Raw genomic sequence first — 25,753 nt, 5'->3', positions numbered from 1 at the left:
ATGCATTTATCTTACAAACAAGGTGATATCCAGAGGGTCTTGAGCAGGAAAGGCCAAGGATTGTTCTGAATAGTTTATAGGTGCCCGTGGGGCTGGCCCAAACAAACTGGAGAGTTCAGATGCCACAGGAACAGTCCCTGAACTCTTTGGGACATGTTCAAAACCCCTTCCCTTTTGGGGCTCAGTCGGTAGAGCACGCAACTCTTGATCTCAGGGTCGTAAGTTCAAGCTCCCCGGTGGGCGTAGAGATTACACAGTAACCAAGAAAAAAAACTTCCTTTTTTCTTCACAAGTGAAGTCCAGTGGAGGACGTATCAGTTGCTCCTCCTTCCACTTTTGAGGCCTCCTGCCCTCACATATCATTGGCACCACATGGAGGAGTGACCATTTCCCTCTGCCCGTGGCCCCACCATGTTTTCATGGAGGAGGGAAAGAAACCAAGTTGTCTGTGCCAACCTTCCCAGGCTTGTCGCTTCCCAGCATCCCTAGGTATGGGCTGGCTATGTGCCCTCTTTAAAACAGAAACGAAAGCTTGGAGATCTGTTAGGGCTTGAGGACAGCTACTCTGCCTGTCTGTGCCCACTAAGGGTCTACATCTAGGCTGTTTTGGCCTGAGTGACCCCTCATCATTCAGTGTCCCTGTGAAACAGCATGTAGCTTAGGCTATGAGACATAGAGCCATTTGTTCAAAGTCTCGACTCCGCCACTTCCATTCTGTGGCCTTGACCTCTGATCCTGTTCTCTCAACTGTCGCCTGGGGATGACAGTGCCTGCTTCCCTCCAGATCAGTGCTGGGTCCATGAGGCAGGCTCCCACCAGGCCTCTGCAGTGGATAAGCCAGACTCAGTTTGTCACATGTGCAGAGGGGAGCTGAGGCACAGGAAAGCTGGGCCTGTGAGGCAGGGCCGGGACTCAAGCCTCCAACAGTCCAGCATGGTGGGTTCACTCAGCCCTGTTCCCCTGCCTGAGAGGTCCTGTCCCAGAACAGCCCCTCAGGCATCACCCTCACCTCTGTGGAAACAAGGCAGCCAGACAGGAAGCAGGTTTTCATGCCAATAATTTATTGAACGGAGGTCTGTACACAGGCAAACCTTACTGTGGAAACTAAGACATCAGGAGCTCCCCCACCCACCCACCCCCAGCCCTCCAGGGTTGGGAGAGGAGGGAGGAGACCTTAGGGGCAGAGGACAGGAGGGGGGACAGCTGTAGAAGGGGGACGGGCCAGGTTGGACGGTGTGAATCGACGTTTTCTTTAAGAAAAAAATTATAACAATCTATTTACACCCGAGGGGGAAGGAGGAGCAGGGAAGGGAGGAGGAGTAGACGGGATGGTCTGGTTCTATTTACAAGGGACACAGGAGGGGAAGGGGGTTGGAGGAGTGTAGGCCTGGGAGGAGGGGAGGGGGCCGAGGGGGCAGGAGGTCCTCATGCCTCCAACCCCCTGTCCTTCCTTCTCTTCCCTCCCCACAACCAGTTAAAATCCTCTTAAAAAGCCCACCATAGGGTGAGGCTGGTGAGGGAGGGACTGGAGGTAGGGACAGGGACTCATTTACCTCTGCCCTCTAGTCTAGGGGCCCAGCCAGGTCAGGAGCTTGATGGGCTATGGTCCCCCTTCCCAGCCCCACTGGAGGCTCCCAGATGGAAGGGTAGTTGGTGGGGCCCTCAGGAAGAGTTAGTGAGGGGAGCTGTGGCGTCGGTCGACTGCCATTCCGAGCCGGTCTGAGCCTCACTTAAAGCTGAGGAGGAGGAAGAAGCAGACAGTTACCCTTTGCCTTGCAGACCTCCATCCCTCCAAGAGCAGGAACTCGGTGGGGGATGCTACATCGGAAACAGACAGCTGCCACTTTGGGTCCAGGGTTGCATGCTCAAATGCCAAAGGGCCAGGTTGGTCATGGACGGACTCCAAAGAGCCAGGCCCCACATAAAAGAGGGCAGCTGGAACTTGGCCCCGCTGACAGCACCGCCCCGAGGAAAGGCAGTCCCGCACTGCCCAGTCGGATTTTCTTCCCCAAGAGAGACAGGAAATCTGAATTTGTACATGCAGTGGCCTCAATTTTTAAACGTGGACAACAAATTTAACTTTTTGTTTGTGTGTGCATGCCAAACGTTTGCCTTTGGCTTTCCAGTTAGCACTTAAACACAGATATAGACGATAATAGCCTACAAAGGTGACCATCAAGGCGTATACGATCAAAGTGTCAACAGTTTCCACACATGTGCAGGAAACTCTGGGGCTGTGGGAACAGGCCCGCCTCCCAGGCTGAGAAAGGCTTTCATCTGCCACAGATGGCCCCTGACTTACCTTGTGAGGATGGAGTGAGGGTGGCAGTGCCCGCTGGGGACCTCAAGTGAGGAGGGATGAGAATGGCGTTGAGAGATGGTTGGATGGAGAGTTCTAGGGACAGGAATGGACATGCCCAGTCAGGAGGCAGGGCACTGGGAGACAGGGTCAGGGTTAGGAGGGGGCACCAGGTAGGGACCCAGCTCTTGGCAAGGGTGTAGCCACTGAATGCTTTAAGTGAAAAACCAGAGGGAGCCTCGCACAGGTGATCACAGGGCATGGATTAAGCAGGGTCAAGTCTCCTGTCTTGGAGGCATCTCCTGAGCCCCCAGGCCCTTCCTGTAGCCCACCCTCAGCGCCCCACTCCTGTCTGTAACACCAAGCACTCCTCCACATTCTCTGCCTGCCCCTCCGGTTCCCCAGATCCCAGGCTGTGCCCTCACCGCCAGGACTGAAATTGAAGAGGGGGGGAAGCGGGCGGTTGTTGGGAAGCTGGGTTCCGTGACATCGCAGTTCATCAAAGAAGCTGTGGGCGCAGGCTTCCAGAGGGGACAGCCTTGAGGACGGCGTGTACTCCAGCAGGCTAGAGCAGAGCGCGATGGCCTCCGGCGGCGTTCGAGATTTGAACACCTTAGGGGGAGGGGACAGAAGTCACCAGGGTGAAATGCCCCAGCACTGGGTTAGCCAGCATCGTGCTGCTACGGGGCCTGCAGCAAACGTGACTGGGTCCCGCACACCCACTTTCTAACTGAGGCACCACCACTGAGGGGCAGTCACCTTCTTTCAGGTGAGCAGTTCCCCCAGGTCCCATCACTGGACGGGCCCTGCTGGGAGCCTGTTTCCCCACCAGAAAAATGGCACTGTCGAACTTACCGTCAATCCTCACCTTCTCGAGTATGGGAGATGCCATAAAATTGGAAATGGGATGAGTTACTAATCCACTCCCAAGCCCTGACTCTATAGCCAGGTCCCCAGGCCAGCTGGCCTCCAAAGGGGACCTCAGCCATGCTGCCTGAGCCCCTAGCCCTTCCCCACCTTTGTCCAGGGGTGAGCTTTAATCTGGGGAAACTTGAACTCCGTGTAGTTGGGGTTCATCTCTCGGATCTGTTCCCGGGTTGGTGTTCCCAGCACCTGCAGAGAAAAGGAGGGGTCTGAGCCAAAGCCCCTCTCCCTTAGCCACCCCCCCCACCCACACTGTGCCGTGCCCTCACCTTGATGATCTCCACCAGCTGGTCTACCCCACTGTCCCCGGGGAAGATGGGCTGGCCCAGGAGGAGCTCAGCCAGCACGCAGCCAGCTGACCACACATCTGAAGGGGGAATGGGGGAGGGTCAGGGCTCCTCCACCCATCTCCTCACAAGTGCTTCCAATCCCCCCCACAGTCACCCCGAGGGTGCCAGGAGCCCATTTTCTCAGCCCTGAGAAGCAGCACCCTGCTCAAGGTCCTACAGTTTAGAACGCCGGAGCCTGATGTTGAACCTCCAGGTCTGACTGACTGTGCCGCACTCTCCAATCTAAGTGTTTCCAGCCTTAATTGCCTCTCTCCCCTCGGTGACCCCAGTAAGCCCCTTCTCTACCTCTGGCCTCCAGATGGCCCAACATACCTAGAACAGGCATCTGTGTTCTTCGGGCCTCGGGAAGATAAAGCCTTAATTTCCAGGCCTAGCCTTTATCCTGCCCACAGGAACAGCTGCAACCTGGGAGTCTTGCCCCCCTCCCTGGTCTGTACTTGACCCCCAAGGCACAAGTTCACACCTAAGGACCATTCAGTTTCTCCACACTGCTGATGAATGTTCTCTCCAAACCCTTTCATGCCCCCGCCTCTTGCCTGGAAGGTAGTGCTGCCATCCCCACCAATGGGGAAAGACACAAGGCCCTGTGAGCAAGTCACACCCTCGCGGTAAGAGAGCCACTGATTCCCCCAAGGTCACTGTCAGCCCCTCCCCGCCAAGGCGAGAAAAGAGGGCTGACTGGGAGGCTCCAGAGCCCGCATGGACTCTGGAGTCAGGTCAGCTTTCAAAGCCCAGCCCTGCCCAACCCCAGCAGTGCGAATGCAGGCAGGCGGCCTCCCCGCTCTCAGCCTCAGACTGCTCATCTGTGAACCGAACATACGGCAGCATCGCCCTCCAAAGTTTGTGAGGACTGGATGAAAGAACACACGTTAAAAGCTTTTATCGCCGAGCTTGGCAGACAGCACACAGAAAGAACTCAAAAACTGCCATGACTGCCGTTGCCCACCCCCACCCTCCGGGAAGTCTGACCAATGGACGAGGTGTAATCAGTGGCTCCGAAGATCAGCTCCGGGGCCCGGTAATAGCGAGAGCAGATGTAGGAGACGTTGGGCTCCCCCCGGACCAACTGCTTTGCGCTGTGGGAAGAGATGGGTGGGAGTAAACGCAAGGCCAGGGTTGGGGTCCCTCCTCGCCCCTTCGGCCACCCAGCGCACCCCAGGTCAGACCCACCTGCCAAAATCGCAGAGCTTGAGGACAGCAGTGTCAGGGTCCACCAGCAGGTTCTGGGGCTTGATGTCGCGGTGACACACGCCCTGGGAGTGGATGTAAGCCAAGCTCCGGAAGAGCTGGTACATGTACACCTGGGACAGGCAAGGGACAGCACAACTGTGGCCCAGGGCTGCCCACGGAACTTGCCAGTGCTCCACCCTCTTGGCCTCAAGAGCCCTCCCAAGCACCTCTCCAGTTGACTCATAAACTCTTCTACTGCCCCTGGGTCCTCAAACCTTACTCTGCACCAGGCCCACTTAGAGGGCTTGTTAAAACAGGGACCTCTGGGGGCGCCTGGGTGGCGCAGTCGGTTAAGCGTCCGACTTCAGCCAGGTCACGATCTCGCGGTCCGTGAGTTCGAGCCCCGCGTCGGGCTCTGGGCTGATGGCTCAGAGCCTGGAGCCTGTTTCCGATTCTGTGTCTCCCTGTCTCTCTGCCCCTTGCCCATTCATGCTCTGTCTCTCTCTCTCCCAAAAATAAATAAACGTTGAAAAAAAAAATTTTTTTAAAAAAAAAGGGACCTCTGGGGCCCCCTCCCAGTTTCTGATTCAGTAAGTTCGGGATGGGGCATTTGCGACAGACCCCCTCAGGGCTGGCACTGCCCCGCACCTTGAGAATACTGCCTCAGTCACACACCTCAGCAAAAGCCTGATAAACACACACACACACACACACACACACACACACACACACACACACACAAGGAAGGCCTTGCGGGAGCCAGTCACTCAGCTCCAAAACCACTGGCTATAGGAAGGGCTCGGCTTCCTTCAGCTGCCAGTCAAAACCACCCACGGGCTCGCCTCCCTCCAGCTGGATTTTCCTGCCACTCTCCCTCCCACTGGCTAGAACGTAAGTGCCAAGAGAGCAGGGATCTTTGTGTGTTCAGCGCTGCTGTGTCCCCCAGGACCCAGGCCAGTGCCCAGCACATAGCAACTGCTCAGGCCGGCTTCCTGGGCCCCCCTCCTCCATTCCCACTGCCCTTGGCTAGAGATGCCGCTTCCTCACCCTGCACCTAATGATCTCCCAGAAGCCTTCCTTGATCCTTCTCACCCCCAAAGCAGGCAGGGCCGGGGGCCTCATGTTTCCAGAATTCCCTGTGTTCCTTCTACTATGGCAGTTGCTAGTAGTTTTATAGTTCTTTGTAACGACAGCTATCTACTCCACTAAACTGAGAGCTCTTCAGGAACAAAGCCTGGGTCTCAGTCAGTTAGGCCTCTGGAACTGCATTGGGTTCAGCACACAGGTAGCCACAGAAGGAATTCACCAAACCAGAGGACTCCCGTCCTGGGAGGCGCAGTCCCCCAGCACCAAACCCTGATAGAGCTCTGTAGCTCACCAAGACCCAGGGTTCTTAAAGCTAGCAGGAGGATCTTCAGCCAACCTGAACCCACCCACCTCCTCCCAGCGCAGAAGGCTGCTCCGGGGGTGCCTGGGTGGCTCAGTCGGTTAAGCGTCTGACTTCGGCTCAGGTCATGATCTCACAGTTCGTGGGTTCAAGCCCCGCGCCAGGCTCTGTGCTGACAGCTCAGAGCCTGAGCCTACTTCGGATTCTGTGTCTCCCTCTCTCTCTGCCCCTCCCTGGCTCACACTCTGTCTCTCTCTCTCTGTCTCTCTCTCAAAAATACATAAACATTAAAAAAATAGTAATTAAAAAATAAAAAAAATTAAAAAAAAAGAAAGCTGCTCCGGCCTCTGTTCTCCACAACATCCCTAGGCTCATTCATTCATTCATTCATTCACCCATTCATTCAAACACCTCCTGAAAGAGACTAACACCCGGGGCACAGCACCAGGCCCTGGGGAATGAACCCAGGTTCTGTGGACAGCAACCTTCCTCCAACCCTGCCTCCTTCCTACTCCCCTCTGCCAAGGCTTTGCAGGCCAGGACTCTGACTTCAGCATCTCTCCCTTCACATTCTTGGTCCCCACCCCAATTCTAACTCCACCAACAATACTGGTGCCACTGGGCTCCCAGGGTGGACCCGAGCAGGTACCGTGCAGTCTTCCCCAGACCCCAGTCAGCCTGCCTCCCTGATTCGGTCAGGCCTCAGGTTGGCTTGCCCTGCATTTGGCAAGCTCTGTCTATGGTGGTTATGGAGTCAAGAGCAGGGAACACACAGCCTGCAGAGACCAACATAAAGTTGGGAGGAAGAAGGAACCCACAGAAGGCAGGAGGATCCAGAGCCCCTGGCTTTGTAGGCCTGGGTCCCAGCAGCCTGCCCGCCTGCCCACCTTGACATAGATGATAGGGATGGTCAACTTGGCCTTGGTGAAATGGCGGGCCACCCGGTACACTGTCTCGGGCACGTATTCCAGCACCAGATTTAGATAAAGCTCGTCTTTCTGCAGAGAGCAAAGGAGAGGTGTGAGGCACTGTGAGGAAAGGGGGGGGGGGGGGGGAGGCTTGTGGGGGATAACGGGGGAAGGACTGGCAGTCACGAGAAAGGCAGGCAGGAACACGGGTGGAGTCAAGGTGGAAGACTCCCCCGCATGGGCAAGGCCTCACCTTCTCTCCACTGGAGTAGAAAAAGTATCTCAGCCTCACAATATTGCAGTGGTCCAGCTTACGCATAATCTGCAGCTCTCGGTTCTTGGGAGCAAAAGGAAAGTGCCTCAGACAACGGCCGACTCTCCCCGCCTCCCCTCCCTGGCACCCCTCACCACAGCCCTGCTCCTCTACTCCTGCCAACAGAGCCAGGTGGCTACTCCTTGCGTCCCAGCTCCAGGGCCCCTCTAGCACAGACCCTAATTCCTTACCACTACCCATTTCCCTCCCCCACAAGCTGAAGGCCTGTGGACTAAACCCAACCTACAGATCAGCTTTCTTCAGCCCACTGTTGAAAAATTCCCAATGCGTTGCTAACATTTGAAAATCAGGGGTCTCCATGTATGAATCCACTTTTCCTGCTTGTCTTGAAAAATCAGATGATATGGCCACACAAGGCCCGAGTGCCAACAGACAAGTACTGGCCACCCAGCCCACCCTGGTCCCCACTCCTCTCTATTGCCTCCCCTGGAGGCATCTGGGCCCTTGAACCCTGACTTGGATCTTAAGTCCCAGACTCCAGACTTCCATCTTCCCAGAGCCTCAGTCTCTTCCCTATTCTCTGTTCCCCTGAGTTCTGGCCTCAGAATTCCCACCCTCAGATCCCTCGCACTTCTGGGACTCCACACTAATCAAATTCTGGCCCACACCCTGGAGCTCCTCCTGCCCAAGGGTTCTCACTGCCAAGACCCAGTCCCTGAACTGGTTCGCTCCCAGCCTAGGCTCAGTTCGTTTATATCCAGGCCAGCCTAAGCTCCAAAATGCCAGTCCTTGCAACACCAACTGTCCCTCGACTTCTACCTCTTCCATCTCCTTTTGGTTCCCTGGACCTCCACTAGGTTATAGGGCACATCTGTCCTCAGGGGGACACCAAGGCACATGGTTCGGTGAGCAGAGTACAGTCTGGATTTCATCCTGCACTTGCCAAGCACCTGGGTCAGAGCACGACCTTCACAAACACACTCATCACCCTCTACCAGCTTCCTTTCTCCTCTGGGCAGAAGCGTAACTTAGCAGGTAAGGTGGAAGGCTTCGGAATCAGACAAGCCAGAGGCTAGTCTTGCTCTCAAGTCAATTCTCTTATCTGAGTCTCAGTCTTAGAATGAGGATAAGACACCAGTGTCCACCCTCAGAGAACCTTCATGTGAATTAAATAACAACTCGCCTAACAAAGCACTTCACCCAGAGCAAAAGCCCAACATCAGCTCTGGGCTCTCTTGGAACCCACACTCCCATCTTCCACACACTTTTCCACTCCTTTCTCTTCTGGCTCATGTTCAGATCCCGTGAAAACCCAAATCCAGCACCCTCACTAGGGTGCTCTCACCCATTATGCCTGGTCACACCTCCTTGTCCCCATTTGCCCCAAGCTACCTTGAACCTCTTGTCCTGGAGAACCTTCTTGATGGCCACCAGTTCCCTGGTCTCAGCCAGCCGTGCCTGGTACACGACCCCAAACGAGCCATTGCCAATCACTTTGATGTCTGTGTAAGCCACCTCCTGGGATCGCTCTGGGCCTTGGCCTAGAGTCGCTACCACTGTGGTCACCTTCCCGCTGTCACCTGGGGAACAAAGGGGACACACATCCACTGACCTTCCCCCTCTTGCCACCACCCAATCACAGGGCTGTGGGGAGGGAGGCAAATCTCTATAGGATGCTCACTGGGGGCCTTTGTCTCTTCTCTGTCTTTGAGCAAAGGTGGCTGCTGGATGCCTCTGGGTGCCCTTTCTCCTCTTCCCTTCAGGGAACCCTAAATCCTGCTGCTTCTCTGGGTGGGAAGACACTGACACTTAAACTTCTTGCTGTTCAAGGATTGATAACCCAGAATTTCTACCTCTAGTGAGCAGCAAATCACTGGTCCCGCTTGGTCTGAGGGCATCCTCATACTCTCAGATGATGACTGTATCCACTCTGAGCTTCCTGCCTGCTGGCCCCACTCCTGACTGGGAAAAGCCTGACCTAACCTCTCCCACTTACCAGAGCAGTGACCCTGAGGCACTTCTACTTTAGGAAAGCACTAGCCTTTCTCACAGCTTGAGGGACAGTGACCACTAAGTCCCCCTTGCTAGAGCTGATAACCACCACTATTTTTTAGTGGCAGAAAGGACTCCTCCAGGTATGAGTGACAAGGTCATGACTTTCACAATAAGCCCTTCCCCAACTACTCTGGAGTTAGAAAAGGCGCTGACCTGGCCTCCTCATCTGTGTGGTCCAGAGTTCCAGACCCCTTCCTGTATTTGGGTGGTCCCCCATGGACAAGTACTAAGTCGTGAGACTGATGAACCTGGCCTCCATTAACAAGGGGCCATCCCAGCCTCAGTCCTTTGAAGGAAAGCTGTAAGTTCCAATTCCATTCTCTGAACAGCAGCAAAGTTTTGTGGCATTCTTAGGGAATAGTGACCTCTTTTCTTTGGTGAACTTTTCATCAATTTCCCAAAGAAAAGGGGTCACTGATGAACCAAATTTGTCTTGAGGGGCACTGACACCTTCTTTTGGAGGAAGATGATCCTATGTGGCTATTCTTCGAGAGCTAATGACACCATACCTCAGAACAATGATAAGGGTAGAACCTTAGATCCATATTCAATGGGGAACTGTGACCCCCCCTGACACTGTTCCATTTTTTGTGGAAGGAGACTTACCGAGCAAGTTTTTTTTGTTCTGTTTTGTTTTTAAGTAAATTCTACCCCCAACGTGGGGCTCGAATCCATGACACCAAGAACAAGAGTCGCATACTCTACAAACTGAACCAGCCAGGCACCCCAAGCCAAGTTTTTGGAAGAACAGTGCCTATGGACTTGTTTGGCAGGGTATACTGATTCCCAGTCTGTCCTCATTTCTAAGAAGCACCAACTATTAATTTCCACCATTGGGGGTACAGTTCTATCTGTTATGGACAAATGATGGTAACAGGTCTTGCATTTTAAAAGGAAAGACTGCCTGGGTACCAGTTTGGGAAGCCCTGGCCCTATCCTTCTGGGGACACAGTAACCTCAAATCCATTCCTATGTGATATTCACTCCAAACCCCCATCGTCTAAAGGGGAGCAAATTCGATCCCCTTTTTGGGGTGACGGTGATCTTCTTTTTGGGAACAATACCCCTTTAGCCCCATTTGCAAGCGAGGATGACTCCTGATCCTGTTGTCTAATGGATGGCAACATCAGATTCCTGTTTTTAAGGCTCAGGGACCCAACATCTCAGTACTAGAAGAACAGAGACCTGCGACCCCTGTTTCTTTGAGGACCACTAATCTAATCCTAATATCCAGTCCTAAACTCCAATTGATGGTAACCCCTCAAATCCCTTTCTCTGGGAAGGGGAGCGCTCAAATCCCATCTTTGGAAGCACAGGGAGCTGGACCTCCTATCTGGGCATATGGAAGAAGCTGATCGACGTTTGAAGGGCTTCGGGAACCTTGATCTCCACCCTCCACGGACGCCGCTAATACTCACGGCCCAGCTTCACTCCGGGCGGCGGGAAGCTAGTGCCCGCACCGGGGCCGCCGCTGCCTCCTCCGCCGCTGCCGCTGGGGCCACCCCCGGAGCTCGAGGCCCCCACGCCCCCACCCATGGCTCCGACTGACGCCTTCCCACCGCCGCTGCCTCCCGGACCGGAGGCCGAGCCCCCGGGGCCGCCGCCGCCACCACCGCCTCCGCCGCCTGGCTCCGCGAACGAGCTGGTCCGCGCCCGGCCCGAGCCCCCAGGGCCGCCTCCTGAAGGCCCGCCGCCGCTCATGGCGCCGAGCGCAGGCCCAGGCCACGGGGCTCGGGCTGCCCGGGCTGCCCCCGCCGCCGCCGCCGCCGCCTCCCCCGGGCTCTGGCCTCTTCCAGGCCGCGCCGCTCGGGCTCCGGCTCCGGCCCAGCGCCCGCCGCGGGGCACGTCGGGAGATGCAGTCCGCCTGCCCTACGCGCCGCCGTCGCCGCCCTCGGTCCGCACAGAGAGCCGCGAGGCACGCCGGGAAATGGAGTCTGCAAAGGCCTCAGAGCCCACCGCGGGGGATGACGGATCGCGCTGCACGTCAGGAAAGAGTTCTGGGCAATAAGTCAGCCAACTGTGTCGACTGCGGACTCTGAAGCACATTGGGAAGCGGAGTCAGAGTCGCACACTCACACACTCACTCCATTGCAGCAACTGTGACCCCTAAATGTGCTTCAAAAATGTAGTCGCAGCCACTCTTTCGGTGAGCTTTGTAGGCCGATGCACGCCGGGAAATGGAGTCCAGACGCTTATTTAGTCTATTGGCCGTGTATGCCAATCCGTGCCAAGTGCACGGTGGGAAATAGAGTCTGCGCCGGTGCATCCGCAGATACCGGACCGTGAAGCAAGCCGGGAAATGGAGTCGTCGCCACGCCCTCACCGCATTGCAGGTGTAACGCGACTTCCAAAGCACGCCGGGAAATGGAGTCCCAGGTACTACCTAAGCCCCAAGTGGACACTGCAATTATGGAGATAGGCTGGGAAATAAAATAGGTACGGCGTTCCTCTGCATCTCCTACGCTATGCCGCAGTCCCTACCGGGAAATGTAGTCAACACCAAGGCTTCAGAGTAGTTGCTACAGTGAACTTTGTGTCTTCTGGGAAATGAAGTTCAAGGCGGCCTCCCCGTTTGACTGAGCGGGAGGGATCTACGAGGAACCCGAAGCATGCTGGGGAATAGTCCAGTCAGGATCCTGACCCTTTGTGAGATGAGACTGCAGAGGCTTGCTGGGAAGTGGAGTCCAGCCGGTACTTTTGGGAAAGCGAGAGCCGAAGGTGAAAGACATCAATCCCCCCCGGGAGCCTGTAGAGTGTTCAACGCCTCCTTCCCCTCCCCCAGGTCCCAAGAAAGTGACGAAGTCTATCAGGGGCTGCGGGAAAATGGGAGCCCAAACATTACAAATTCCAAGTTTCCACTAATCAGGGAGGAAAAATCCCCCGCAAACGACTTGGGAAACAAAGTTCCTAGTGGTCTCTCAGAACAATAGCCTTCAGATACAATCTAGCTTTTTCTACCAACGTGGGTTGCACCAAGAGGCTGAGAGGAGAATTAAAAGAGGTGAAAAAAGAACTTCTGATTTGAACCCTCTTTCAGCCTTTTGCGTTCTCCCGCTTCCCAAGTTTACAGGATCCAGGAGGGCCCAAATCAAGGAATCAAGGAAGCCGACTGTTAGGAGTAGCCTCAAGTTTTGTGCACGGACTATGTCGCCCTATTTATCGACTAATACCCGGGAGGACTCTATCCCCAAAGGACGCTGGGAAACGGAGTTCGTGTGAGGGTGTGTGTGTGTGTGTGTGTGTGTGTGTGTGTGTCCCGGAAATACTTGGAACTAGAATGAAATCATCTTCAGCCCTCCTGCCTCGTAGAATAATGGGAAATGGAGTCTGTAGACCTTCACTTTAATCTGAGCCAGTGTTCATACTAACTGTCCTGCCCTTTCTAAAGCCTGAAGAAACTTTCATACACTCGATCTAACTGCAGTTCTCAGCGGGCACAGAGCAGACAGTATCGCTCAGGCCTTCTCGGACTACATTAACCAGAAGGCAAAGCGCGGACATACTTCCGCTCCCTTTTCGATGAATGCAACTGCATTACGAACAGTTCAGAGTCTGGGAGTCGTAGTTTTTCAGCCAAATGGTGGTTGCTGCCCTCTGACGGCAGCTCGAAAGATGAAAAGCAAAAATCTGAATCAAGCAAGCCCCAAGCCTGGGAAATCCTACACTGGACCAACAAGGCCCAAAAGGACAGCGGAGCGGGGCGGGATGGCGGCAGTTACTTAACTGCCAGAATTCATAGCACATGCGCAGTGGACGACGCGTGGGCAACCGACAGGAGGGGATTGGGGTCGGTGGGAGTCTGAGGGCGACCGTCTGAGGGAATTTTAACAAGATGTTTGCAGGGGTGAGAACGTTTGTTGAGGGGTGCTAGGACAGATTGTCTGTGTCTATGAGGGGCCTGTGGTGTCGGGAGGTGTCCAGGGGAGTCTGTGAAGTGAAGGGGTCTTACTGGGGACCAGTGGATAAGTCATAGGGGACTTGAGGTGTCTTTAAAAGGTCTGTGGGATGCCAAGAAACTACTCCAGACTGAGGGACCCGAAGGGGTGAGCAATGTTTAAGAAGCACCAGGAAGGAGAATCGGGCGCCTGGGGCAGGGGGGGGGGGGGGGGGGGGTCTGGGTCTGGGGATTATAGGCTTGAAGAGAGTCTCTGAAGGATGAATTAATTGATGAAAAATTGTGAGATCGACAAAGGGCTTTCTACTGGGATGTGGAAGACATCGAGGGTGTGGTCTTGCAGAAATTGAATAGATTTCTAGATTTGGGTGGGTCATTAAAGATTGGCGGAGCTGCTGGAGTTTACAAAACTAAATTCCACCTGTGAACCCCACTAGATCAGAAATGGGGGCAACAAGTCTGACCTAGAGAGCAGTTCTAAAGCCGAGCACTTCTTAATCCATATTGGACCTGGTGTTCTGAAGGCACTGAAATCGAACTGAGACACTCGTCTGGGTCCTTCCCCCCCCTCCCCGCAGTGATAACACCCCCCTTTCTCCATCACACCACCACCACCACCAGCAACTCAGTTGCATCTATGTTGCCAGGAGACATGCCTCATCCCAACTTCCAGAAATAGCCCAGTGGCCCCCACCCCAGGGAGTGACTTACATCACCCAGGAGAGGGAGCAGTTGCCCGCAGGCTGCCAAGGGAGCCTGGGTTTCCTGCCAGTACCCCAGCCCTGGATCTTCTCTTCACTGCCAATCGACATCATCTGGGACCACCCACCCCGGGCTGGCAGGAAATGAGGGTGAAGCCTGAGTAGATAAGAGTTGCCAGTTCCTTCCCCCTCAGAGTTGCACAGGGTGGGGTTTCTCCATGAAGCCAGTCCAACAGGCCTGAGCCCTCAATTCCCACCTCATTTCTTAGCTGTGTGGCCTTGGGGAAACTCCTTCCTCTCTCTGGGCCTCAGGCACCTCACCTGCACTGTAGGGGTTGGGCAGTCTCTAAGGACCCTTTCAGCTTGGATTCCTTCTCCTGGCTCTTTCATCCCTGAAGCAAGCTCTCCAGCCTGAACTTCTAGCTTTAGGAGCTCACCTTTCAGATCCTATGATTGAAACCTTTGTCTAGATCCAACTGTCCTGGCCTGAGGAAAAGGAGTTGTTGAAAGAACACAGGCTTCAGAAACAGACCTCTTTAAAGTCCTGGCTGGGGTTAGGGCCTTGGGCAAGTCATTTAACTGAACTGCTTGCCCCCACATTGCTGGGTGTTAGAAATAAAAGCACTGCAGCTAACTAGGTATTAGGTACCTGGTACATAGCACGTCGTCGATCAGTAACAACCAGGATTAAGCCTGTCCCTTAACTCGCTGGCAGGGGATGTTCCCTTGCTTTGACAGAGACCGCTGAGGTACCTTGCAAGGTCTGCATTTCGAGAGTTGTTGCAGGCCTGTTGCCAAAGTCCCCTTCCAGGCCATGGGGACACCGAGAGGGGAATACACAGAACCAGAAAGGAAAGGCGTTTCAGGTGATCAGAAAAGCAAGGACAATAGGGTGGTGGAATCTAAAGCGCTTCCAAGGATAAGTGGATCCCCACAGAATAGGGGAGCTGTCAGAGGGCAAGAGTATACCTGAGACGTTTATCATCAGGTCCTGGGGGTTATATGCCCCTGAGGTCAGATCATTTTCCAGGCCTCGATTTGACCCATTCAGATAGGGTCAGACCTTCTGGCCATAGATACGTTGGAGAGCCAGTGTAGGTTCCTGTCTTTCAGAATCAAACAAAGGCTGTATGTGACCTTTTAGTTGTTGTACCCAACACCCAGGACAGATCACCACATCCAAAGGTCCAAAGTTTTATTGTTTTGAATACATTCTCCAGCAGCCCCCCAACTTCCCTCCCCCCCCCCACCCACTGTCCCCAATACAGAATAAGGCTTGACCACAGACCCCCACCCCAGGGGCCCCAGCTAGGAGGCAGAGAGGGCTTCCAGTTTGGTTTCAGGGCACCCCCTTCCCACCCCCCCCCCCCCACCCGCCTGCCTATGGGCTAGTCCTAGGAGCAGCTGGGGGTGAAGGGGTTGGACCAGTGCTGGAATGAGGGGGGAGGAGTGGGAGAGGGATAGCAGGCACTTGTAGAGATTTGTGGCCTATGGGCGGCACCCCTCCCCCTCCTCTGCCCCCCACCCCCCCAACATGGAATTTTTGGTTCATCATAAAATGTCCCTCCCTCCCCTGCTGCAACCCTGTGGGGTATGAGAAACCCAGGCACTCAGGGCCCCTGGAGGGGCAGGGAAGGCAGGATCAGGACTGAGGATGGACGAGAGTGGAGAGGGACAGGGACAGGAGGCAGAGAACAGGGAGGGAGACAAGGCTTTTACTTCCTAAGCGATTGTAATAAAAAACGTTCCTGGGCATTGAGGCTGGAGCCTCAGTTCAAATATAAATTCCCCAGAATGGAGGTGGCCCCCTCAACTCCCCCCACCCTACCCCCCCCCCTTTGCCTGGAGCTTAGAAACCCACAGATAGGGGAAAGCCCCCAGCCCTGGACACCCACCCACCCTCACCATTAAAAAAAAGAAATTAAAAGTTTTATACAAAACATGGGGCAGGAAAGGGGAGGAGGCAGGGAAGACACCAGAGAGCTGCCCTTACCTCCAGGGCTTGGGGGGGGGGGGGTTAAGGCAGCAAAAGAAGCATGGGAGGTGGGGGGAACAGGGCCCCCTGCCCACAGCCCTCAGGAATCTCGATGCTCCAGAGAGAGCTGGGCTGTAGCGTGCTGGAGGTCAGAGCTCACTCGCCTTGGGGTGAGGGGCCCCCCGGCCTCCCCAGGCCCCTCCCCCCGCACCTTCTTGTCCTCACCCTCATCCTCCAAGCCCCCAGTGGGGCCCCCACCCCCCTCCAGGCGACAGTCTTCACTCCAGCGCCGCTTAAAGCGCAGCTTGAGGGGCATGCACTGGGCTGCCCCAGGTGTCTCGCCGGGCTCGGGCTTGGGGGGCGCAGGTGGGGCACGAGGGGTCTTGAACACCTCCCCATCTTCCTCATCCTCATCGCTGATGTCAGTCACCTCCACTTCCTCAGACTCGCCTTCCGAGATGGGCTCCACCTTGATCTGTGGTGGCGGTGGCGGTGGGGCCAGCGCCCCCACCCCCTCCGCCAGCCCGCCTGAGCCGCCGCCAATGCCAATGCCACCACTCTTGTCAGCACCTGCTGGAGCCTTCTCCCCAGCTGCCCGCTGCCGGCGTCCCAGCGGGGGTGGCTGGAGCTTAAACTTGAATGGGGAAGAGGAGGAGGAAGAGGAGGACGAGGCTGAGGAGGGGACCGGTGGGGTCTCGGGTGCCATGGGCGGCAGCGGGCACTTGTCAGGGCGCTGGGGCTGGGGCACCACCAGCCCAGGGTAGTGCAGGAAGGCGCGGGGACTGAGGTGGTAGTTGTAGACGCTTTGGGTGTGGGCCTGCAGGTACCGTTTCATGTCCTCAGGGCTAAAGGAGAAGTGGGAGCCTCCTCCTGAGCCACTGGGGCCCCCACCACCACTGGGGTACATAGGGCTCAGCGTGGGTGAGGGAGTGTAGGCCAGGTGAGTGGGCGTCATGGGCAGAGCTGGTGAGAGCTGAGGCGGCAGTAGGGAGCCAGGCCCGGCCAGAGGCGACACAGGGAAGGGGCTCAGGGGCTCAGGGCCACCCCGGGGCCGGGGGTAGACTCGGAAGACGCCAGGGTCATGGGGCAGGCGTGCCAGTGGGGGCCCGCGGAAGGCACCCAGCTCTGGAGGGCCTGGCGGTCGGGCCCGGGGGTCCTCTCCCAGTGGCTCTTCCAGCTCTGACGTGCCATCGCTACAGTCACTGACTGAGCCTCGACCCAGGCGTCGGGCCACCACAGCCGAGAAGAGGGAAGATGAAGATGAAGAGCAGGCCGGTGGTGAGCGGGGGTCCTCGGTGGGGGACAGCACCTCGGAGGGCGTTGAGGGAGGGAAGCGGAAGTGGCTGCCACCCGATGGCACTGGTGGGGCGCTCTGGGGCACCGCACCCCCTGGCAGAAGAGGGGAGATGTGGTGTCAAGGCCCTTGGCCCAGCCTGGACATACACACAGACCCTCTGCTTCTTCTGAACCCATGCCCACCAGCCCCATACTCACCAGCCAGCCCCACATCGATGAAAGGGTAATTAACCAGCACCAGTTTGTTGAAGTTGAACTTGTAGGTGAACCGTTTCCCCTTGGTCTTGTGCAGAATGCGTTTGTTGTAATAATAGCTGTGGATGTAGAAACCCATCGAATGATCAGTCAACGGGACCAGAGTCTAGACCCCATTCCTTGACATGCGTTACATGCTGCTCACAAAGGGGGACCAAGAAACCTGGGCCACACAAGAGAAATCAAGTGCCCGGAAGGAATGAAAACTAGCTCTCCCCTCAGGCTTGGGGCCAAACTAGACGCCACACCCAAGACTGTATTCTCTCCGCAGGACACCTCTACACGACAGATGGGCTCAGAGAAGGATTAAGACTTGCCCAAGGTCACACAGCTATGATTTGGCAAAGGATCAAACCCAAAGTCTATTCCCATGGGTTACGGGTTCCCCAACTAGCGGGGGCTATCCATGTCTGCTCAGGGGTCTCTGCCCTCCTCACCGCAGGGCCCGGCTCAGCTTGTCATAATTCATCTGGGGCTTGCACTTGCGGACGCCCCAGAGCCGAGCCACCTCATCAGGGTCCTTGATGACGAATTCCCCGTAGTCCCCCTGCCAGGCGATGACACCCTGGTATTCCTCCTTCCGCAGCAGCTCCAGGATAAAGTGCCACAGCTGGATCTGCCTCGAGCCAGGGGACGACTCCGGCTTGTAGGCCCAATCTGGGAAGGCAAACCCTGAGGACAGGAGGCAGGGGAGTGGCCCCGGGTCAGGACACAGAGTCCAGGGCTCCAGGTCCCCTCCCGGGGTCCACCCTCCTACCCCACCCTCAACATGGGGAAATCTGTCTCCCCTCTGCCAAGTCAGGACCTGGGTTAGAGGGAGACAGTGTGTGTCTGTGTGTAAGGGGGCTAGACGGGAGCCGGGGGGAAGGGAAGCTGGAGCCTGCTCCAGCGACACCGGGAGAAACAGGAAACCGTCGGCGGCGGGTCCCGGGGCCAGTGCCAGGGGGCCAGGCACCAAGCCAGGCCGGCGGGCAGGGCTGCCAGTGGGGGAGGGGCAGGAAGGGGCACACGTGGCCAGCGGGTTGGGGCGAGCCCCCCCTCAACCCCCACACTCCCATTCAGGGCCAGTTATACCCCTCCCCCAACCCACCCCACAGTTCCAGTCCCCTCCTGGGAACATAACACTGTCTCCCTCCCAAAACGTATCAGAGCCCTACTCCCACCCCAGGACCTGATGATTTTTTTTTTTTTTTTTTTTTTTTCTTAAAAGGACCAGGAGGAGTGGGGTGGGGTGGCTGGTTGACGATGAGGTCAGCGCTTGCACACACAGAGGCTTCTGTCTTCCCTGGAGAGTGAAACCCAGACTGTCTGCCCCCCCCCCCCCCCACAACGAGCCCTAGACCCTCTGTGCTGCACTGCCCTCCCCAGACCCAGGCACATGGACCCAACCTGGCTGGAAGGCCCCAGCCCAGGCCTGAAGATTGAACAAGCAATGCTACAGCCCGTTCCCCCTTCCGCCTTCTCATCCTCAGCTTCTTCCCTGCCCACCTGCCTACCCGCCCCCAGCATTAACCTTGGGTAGAGGTTGGTGGTGGGCTGGCTGGTCCCTGGAGGGGGTGGGCAGCCTGGGGGGGGGGGGTCGATGGGGGGGGGGGGGCTGCGGTTGTTGTCATTTCCCAAACCCCCGGGTAATCAGGGGACATCAATAATTCAGCACTAGGCAGCCGGTAATGGAGGGGTGGGAGGAGGGAAGGGGAAGAAGAGAAGGAGGGGGAGGCAGGGCAGGGGCCCTGGTGCCACCAGAGGGAGAAGGCCAAGGTGGACAACTAAAATGGGCGGGGTCCCAAGTCACAGTCAGGCTGCACTGGTCAGCCTCTGGCCTCTGGCCCCTGGCCCCGGCTCAAGCCTCAGCTCAAGCAGGTACGAACCAGGCCCAGGGCAATGCTGAGCCTCCCTCAAAGACACCACTGCAGTCTGGAATCCAACAGGGGATACTTCCCCTTGGGGACACAGGGGTTCAGCAGTTCCTACTCCCACAGGGACCACCTCTTCTAAATCCAGAGCTGAGTCTATCCCCCACAGCGACCCAGCTTCCTGAGCCCTGGCCTTGGGTAGAATGGGATGGCCAGCATTCCCCTCATAGTCCCTGCCCCATTCAGAAATCCCAGCCTCAAACAAGCCCCTCAGGGCTCCAAGGATACGACCTCCAGCTGGTCACAGACCCAGAGTCCTATACCAACAACAGCCCCTGCTCCATTCAAAGTGACAGCCCCTGACAATGCCTTCCTTAGATCGCAGCATCCGTAGCCCCATTCCTCTCTTAGGAATCCAGGTGTTCATCCCATTATCCTCACCCTGCTGGAGAATGCAGGTCCCAGGGTCTTCTTCAGGGGCCAGAGGCCCTTGAGAACCCAAGTGACCAAATCGCTAGCTCCATGTACCCTCTACCTCCTCCAAAATGCTCCTACCCCCCATTCAGAGCACCAAGCTCCATGCTTCTCCTACCTAAGCTCCAATCTGGTTCTCAGACCCAAAAGGGGGGGTGGGGGGCAAAGCCCCTGAGACACTAGTCTGGGGTTGGGGGTGTACTGACTTTCACCCTCCCCCCAAATTAAAGCCACCCTTTCCAGCCCACCCGCCCCAGCCTCCTTGTCCCGGTAACCAGGCAACGTGTGTGCAGCGACAGTCCTGGGAGCGGGGGAGCAGGAGGCTAAAAATAAACTTTGCAGAAGAGGAGTGAGAGAGACTACATGCAACACAAAGGGAACTCGGAAGGGAGGTGGGGGGCTCTGGAAAGGCCTCAAGCTGCATTCCGGGGGCTGTCCCAGGCTGCCTTGTTAACCCCCCCTTCCCTGACCAAGCTCCCTCTGGGGCTAGGACCCTGGATCCCAACCCAGGCAGGGACTTCCCCACTCCCAGGACCACCCCTACCAGGCTTTCCTCTTCGGACATGGCATACATGAGGGCCTGTTCCTGGCTTTGGGGGGAGAAGAAGAGCGGGGGTGACGTCAGGGTGTCTCAATGGGGCTCTGTTCCCCAGGCCTTGGAGCCAGGAGCCAGGCACGGGCAAGGGGAGCATGTGTGAGTGTGTGTTGTGTATGGGTCCACGTGCTTAAACAGGGAACCACCGGGCCTGCACCAAGAAAGCTTGGGGGAGAGGACCTCTGGAGCATGGGGGACAGTGATAGAAGGAGCAAGCAGCTGACACTGAGAGAGGGGCTCAAGACACTTTGAGACAGGGTGGAGAGGTAGCAGCAGACAGACAGGAAGGGCTGGGATGGCAGGGACCCAGAAGGCACACCTGGGTCCCACAGAGGTGGGGTAGGGATTCTCCTAGACAGACTGGAAACCTGGGGGGCAGGGGGCATAACTCCTGGGCACCCCCCAAATTCACATGACTGGCCAAACTTTTTTTTAAAGAGACTATGGGGGTCGGAAGGGAGTGGTGGTGGTAGAGGAAGAACACGCCGACCTCCTGGGGGGCCCTGCCACCTCCCCCACACTCCAGGCAGCCCTCGGTGGCGCCAGAGCCGGGAAGAAAACAGGAAGTGGGAAACAGCCGCGGCAGAGAGGAGAGGGGCCGGGATGGAGGATCGGATGGAGGGGCGTGCAGACGGACAGACGCACCGATGGACCGATCGGGAGGCCATTCCAGGCCCCCGCCCCTTCCCCCAGGCGGAGAACCCACACGCGGCTCGGCCCCAAGACAGGGTTAGGGGAGCGGCCCAGCCGGTCCCACCAGGCAAAGGCCCGTAGCAGGGAGGGAAGACGAGGCGGGGTTGTCTGGGCGCCTAGGCCCCCTCCTCGGGCGAGAAGAGGCTCTTGCTGCCCCCAAGGCCCAGCAGCCCTGGAGCCTGTGGGAGCCAGAGAGTATGTGGGACGCACGTGACTGACCCTACAGCACTCCGCACCCCTGCCCCACCCCCCTGCCCCCCTCCTCGGCCCCAATCCCCAGGCGCCGGAGCCCGGCTCGGAGCCCTTTAAGAGCCGCCCCCACCCGCCGAGCGGGGGGGCGGGGTGGGTGGGCCGGTCGGGGCACACACCCGCACACAGGAGCCCTAGCCGCGGCCGCCGCCGGGGGAAGGAAACAAGTTTGAACAGCGGCGCCCGGCCCCCTTCCCCCTCCCCCGTCCCCGCCCCGGGCCGGATTCCGACGGGGTAGACGGGCAGGGGGCGGCTGGGACCCCTCCCCCCAGCGCGCTCGGGCGCAAAGTCCAGCCCGCGCGAGCCCGGGGGCGGCGGGGGAGGGGAGGGGGGAAAGTCCGAGTGGGAGGGGGGTTAATCCCGCTGCCCCCCGCCCGCCAACAGGGGGGGGAGGGGAACCTTGGCCCCTTAAGGAGGAGCAAGTTGGCGGGGAAGAGGGGGGCGGAGGGAAAAGACGGCCGGTTGAAAGAGAAGAGCTGGATGAGGGAGGGGGGGCGAAGGGGGAGCCTCCGCGTCCCCCCCACCTTCCCCACCCTCCTCCACCCCGGGGCCCCGGCCGCGCGGGAGGAGGGTACCCAGGTCTCCCCGGAGCCACCTTAAAGCCGCGCGTTCTAAGGTCGGAAACAAAAAGTTCCTTTTTCGAACGTTCGGGCTGCGCTTTGGAACTTTGCGACTCGGCGCGGGCGGGGGAGCGAGGAGCCGGCGGAGACGGGCGGGGGAGGGGCGGCGCAGCCCGGACCCCGAGTCCTGGGCTCCCCAATCACGCCCTCCTTCTAGAAACCATCCCGTATCCCCTCTAAACCGGTGCGGGGCACGCGCCGCGGTGAAGGTCATGGGCCGGACCGCGCAGCGCAGAACCGGGAATAGCGGGCCCTGTGGACAGCCCCCCCCCCACGCCCCGCACACGTCCCGGCCCCCAGAGTGCAACGTGACAGAGCGGCGGGGAGGGACCCCGCCACCCCCGTGATCCCGGGAGTGGGGGAGAACCCAGCTCTCGGGAGTCCAGTAGGGAGAGGACCAGGACTCGCAGCGCCCACACCACTCCGCCCGGACCCAGAAATTGGGGGTCCCATGCAGCACCCCTCGCTCGCGCCACGAGAAGCAACAGGTCTCGAGTGCTTGGGGTCCCCCCAAAACTGGGGATCACTCCGGCTGCCCCGGAACCCTTCAGCCCCCCCCAAAGTTTCTCTGCCTGGTTTCCCCGGGCAACAAGTCTCCCCCACACGTGCTGCCCCCGCCCCCACCTGTGTCCGCCGGGGTCTTCATGCTGGGGGGCCCGGGGCTAGGCGCCCCGACTCCGGGCCGCAGCTCCCGGCGCCCGCGCAGCCCCGTCCCGTCCCGCGCCCGTCGGGCCGCCCTCGGCGCTTCACCCGGCCTCGCCTCTCAGAGCCTCTCCCCTCCCCGCCGCCGCCTCCCGGGTTAATATCGCACTCCGGGGCCGGGACGCCCACGCCCCCCGGCCGGCGACGTCACCGCCGCGTCGCCATGGAGACACTGCGCCCGCCCCCTCCCCGCGCACTCACACACACACATACACACACACGCGCGCACGCACGCACACACACACACACACACACACACACACACATACACACACACACTCGCCGGCGCGCAGCCACTGAGGACCGGCCGGCTCTGGGCTTAAAGGGGCCGCGCGACAGGGGAGGAAGGAAGGAGGGGGTGGGGGTGGGATAGGGTCCTGGGGGTCATGACCCTTTTCCGAGGCTCCTAGTCTGCAGATAACTTAAGTCCTCCGCGCTCGTGACCTGTCGCCCCTCCTCCTCTCCTGCCCACTGTGGAATCCAGAGTTTCTTTTGGGAGCTTGTAAGTGGGGGGGGGGGGGGAGGGGGGGCTCTGGAAGGGGTCAAAAACTTTTGAAAGGCATGGACCTTTCGAGAGGGGGCAGAATCTTCACTGCAGGGGGGCAGGGTCAGGACCTTGGAGGATGATCAAGACCACATTTCTCACCCTGGCCTTACCCTGCCCCCCCCACCCCCCCCCCACACACACAGCCCTGAGCCTGAATGGGGGCAGCTGTCCAGGGGTGGGGTGGAATGGGTGGGAATCATTTCCCAGCATCGGAAATGGGGAGGCGGCTGTGCCCTCCGCTCCTCCGGGATGGGGTCTTGGCCTTCCAGATAGCCCCAATCCCAGCTGGGGAGGAAGTGACCAAAGAGAATGCATTTGGGAGCATCCCCCCCCACCAACTCCATCCCCACGCTGCAGCTGTCCTGGGGACACAGCCGGCGCCGGAGGTACCCCCACCTCCACCACCAGGGCAGGGGGTTCCGGAGGTGGGCCAGGATGCGAGGGGGCGACCAAAGTCTGAACAAATGTGCTCCCAAGGGGCACTGGTGGGTCGCCAGGAGAGAGGAAGGTAGGGCTTAAGGATGAAGACCAGTGCGTAGGGCAGTGCTAAGTCTGTTCTCCGCAGCTGGGAGGGATGGATGGAGCCTGAGGCTTCAGGAAACAGGAAATAAGCGCTGATCAGATGGCTAGCGGGAGCCGGCACAGGGTAGAGGGCAAATAGAAGCAATATCCACAGACCCAGCCCGAAGACAGAGTTTCAGAGAAGACTCTTGAGGTACCAAAGGAGGGGAATATTGCAGGGTGGGGGTGATGCTCAGAGAAACGGAAACAGAAAATGGGCAGGGAGAGACAAGCCACAGGGTGGGAAGGCCAGGAGGGTGACTCTGGCTTCTTAGGGCTTCAACCCTTTGCTGGGTGCCTAGATGCATTAGAGCAGTCCCCTAACCTGTGCCTCAGAAGTCTCTAGCCTCTTCCTCCGTAGAGACCAGAGCCTCCCGGGGAAAGCATCACCTCCCTGTGGAATTATGTAACCTTGCCTACGGACAGTGCTGCTCCCCCACGGATATTGTAACCCTCTGGGAGCAGTGTGGTCCAGCAATAATAATCACCATCATTGTTATTATAACAGCTCCCGAATTCCTAGCGCTCATGATGTGCCAGGCACTGGGCCAAGCATTGTCTGGGGCATCTTGTCATTTGATGCTCACAAAATCCCAAAGTGGGAAATTGCTATTGTTATCCCCACTTACAGATTAAGAAGGTGAGGCTCGGAGGGGAAATCAGTCCGTCAAAGTCCTACAGCCAGGAAGTGTTGGAGTCAGGATTTAAACTTAGACCTATCCAATTTGAAACCACATCCTTCACCATCAGCTTTACTGACACCTTTACTGTCTACCTCCCCTCAGAAAAAGACAATGCAAAGTTTCAACAATAATAGGTCTGTAACAACTTTAGTGATCCCACACTCCCACCAACAAGACACAGATGGGGTTGCAACCCTAACTTTGCTACTTCTTGTCTGTGACATAGAGCAAGTGAATTTTCCTCGTTGAGCCCCAACTTCCCCATCTGTAAAATGGGGATATTATTAGACCCTACATGACCAGGTTGTTGTAAGAAATTGGGGGTATGAAGTAAGTATGTAGTAAATACTGGTAATAAATTATTAGCAGAATGAGCTATATACCCTGTGGATAATGTAAGCACCCCTTACCCTACAGACTCCAACTAGATAATAAATACAGGGTACTGACAGTGTGAAATTGCCTTTTTTCTTTTTTTAAGAGGGAGAGAGAGCACATGTGCATGCAAGCCAAAGTTCAGCTCAGGTCATGATCTCACACTTCATCCGTGAGATTGAGCCCTGCGTGGGGCTCTGTGCTGACAGCTCAGAACCCGGAGCCTCCTTTGGATTCTAAGTCTCCCTCTCTCTCTGCCCCTCCCCTGCTTGAACTCTGTCTCTCTCTGTCTCGCAAAAAATAAATAAATAAATAAATAAATAAAAGTTGAAGAGTCATACGCTCAACCGACTAAGCCACCCAGGCACAACTCTCCCCCCCTTTTTTAAAATAGGGAACAATTCACAAATTTGAGTGTCACCCTTGTGCAGGGCCCATGATTCTAACCCTCTCTGTATCATCCCAGAAATTGCCTCTTAATGGCATAAGTCCCACCCTGACCCAGTTGCATAACTCAGTCCTGCTGTTCCTATGAAATACAATCATGGGTAGCGGGCAGGCATCATGGTGGAGACTGAGCCATCAGAGAGAGTGGGAGTCCCTGGTGAAAATGCCCCCTGAGTAGTGTGACCTCTGGCAGTTTATGAAAACCTATCCACAGATCATGTAACCTCCAGGGGGTCAATGTGACTCTACCACAGAAGTGTGGACCCTCTTGGATAGTTCACTTGCCTTGTGAACACTGAGAGCCAATCAGGGAAGGTGAACCCCACCGTTACTGTATGAAACACTCACATATCACAAACTTGGCAGAGAGACTATTTGTCACCACTGATCATTCCTTAAAGGCATGCCATCCAGTGAAGGCATATGGAAGGCCATATCAATTCCAGTGAACAAGGGGACACTTCC

General features: G+C 57.2%; 2 protein-coding genes and 1 pseudogene across 2 annotated transcripts; all 3 read right to left on the bottom strand.

The window, feature by feature from the left end:
- Window positions 1–1,040: 1,040 nt before the first annotated feature.
- Window positions 1,041–11,193, bottom strand: GSK3A (glycogen synthase kinase 3 alpha). Its single transcript, XM_047835803.1, has 11 exons — window positions 10,786–11,193; window positions 8,705–8,892; window positions 7,292–7,375; window positions 7,018–7,128; window positions 4,744–4,874; window positions 4,543–4,649; window positions 3,493–3,590; window positions 3,317–3,412; window positions 2,725–2,911; window positions 2,303–2,395; window positions 1,041–1,736 (listed from the first exon to the last, which is right to left on the bottom strand). Exons 1-11 carry the CDS (start codon window positions 11,066–11,068, stop codon window positions 1,663–1,665), a joined length of 1,452 nt encoding a protein of 483 aa, XP_047691759.1. The 5' UTR covers window positions 11,069–11,193; the 3' UTR covers window positions 1,041–1,662.
- Window positions 11,194–15,243: 4,050 nt separating this feature from the next.
- Window positions 15,244–22,758, bottom strand: ERF (ETS2 repressor factor). The gene is made up of 4 exons (XM_047835128.1): window positions 22,598–22,758; window positions 17,927–18,161; window positions 17,433–17,548; window positions 15,244–17,327 (listed from the first exon to the last, which is right to left on the bottom strand). The coding sequence occupies exons 1-4, from the start codon at window positions 22,617–22,619 to the stop codon at window positions 16,039–16,041; spliced, it is 1,662 nt and encodes a 553-aa protein (XP_047691084.1). The 5' UTR covers window positions 22,620–22,758; the 3' UTR covers window positions 15,244–16,038.
- Window positions 22,759–25,227: 2,469 nt separating this feature from the next.
- On the bottom strand, window positions 25,228–25,326 carry LOC125153872 (uncharacterized; annotated as a pseudogene).
- Window positions 25,327–25,753: the final 427 nt, after the last annotated feature.

This window comes from Prionailurus viverrinus, chromosome E2 (assembly GCF_022837055.1).
Source record: "Prionailurus viverrinus isolate Anna chromosome E2, UM_Priviv_1.0, whole genome shotgun sequence".
Lineage (NCBI taxonomy): Eukaryota > Metazoa > Chordata > Mammalia > Carnivora > Felidae > Prionailurus > Prionailurus viverrinus.
This window is presented reverse-complemented; position numbering and strand designations above follow the sequence as displayed.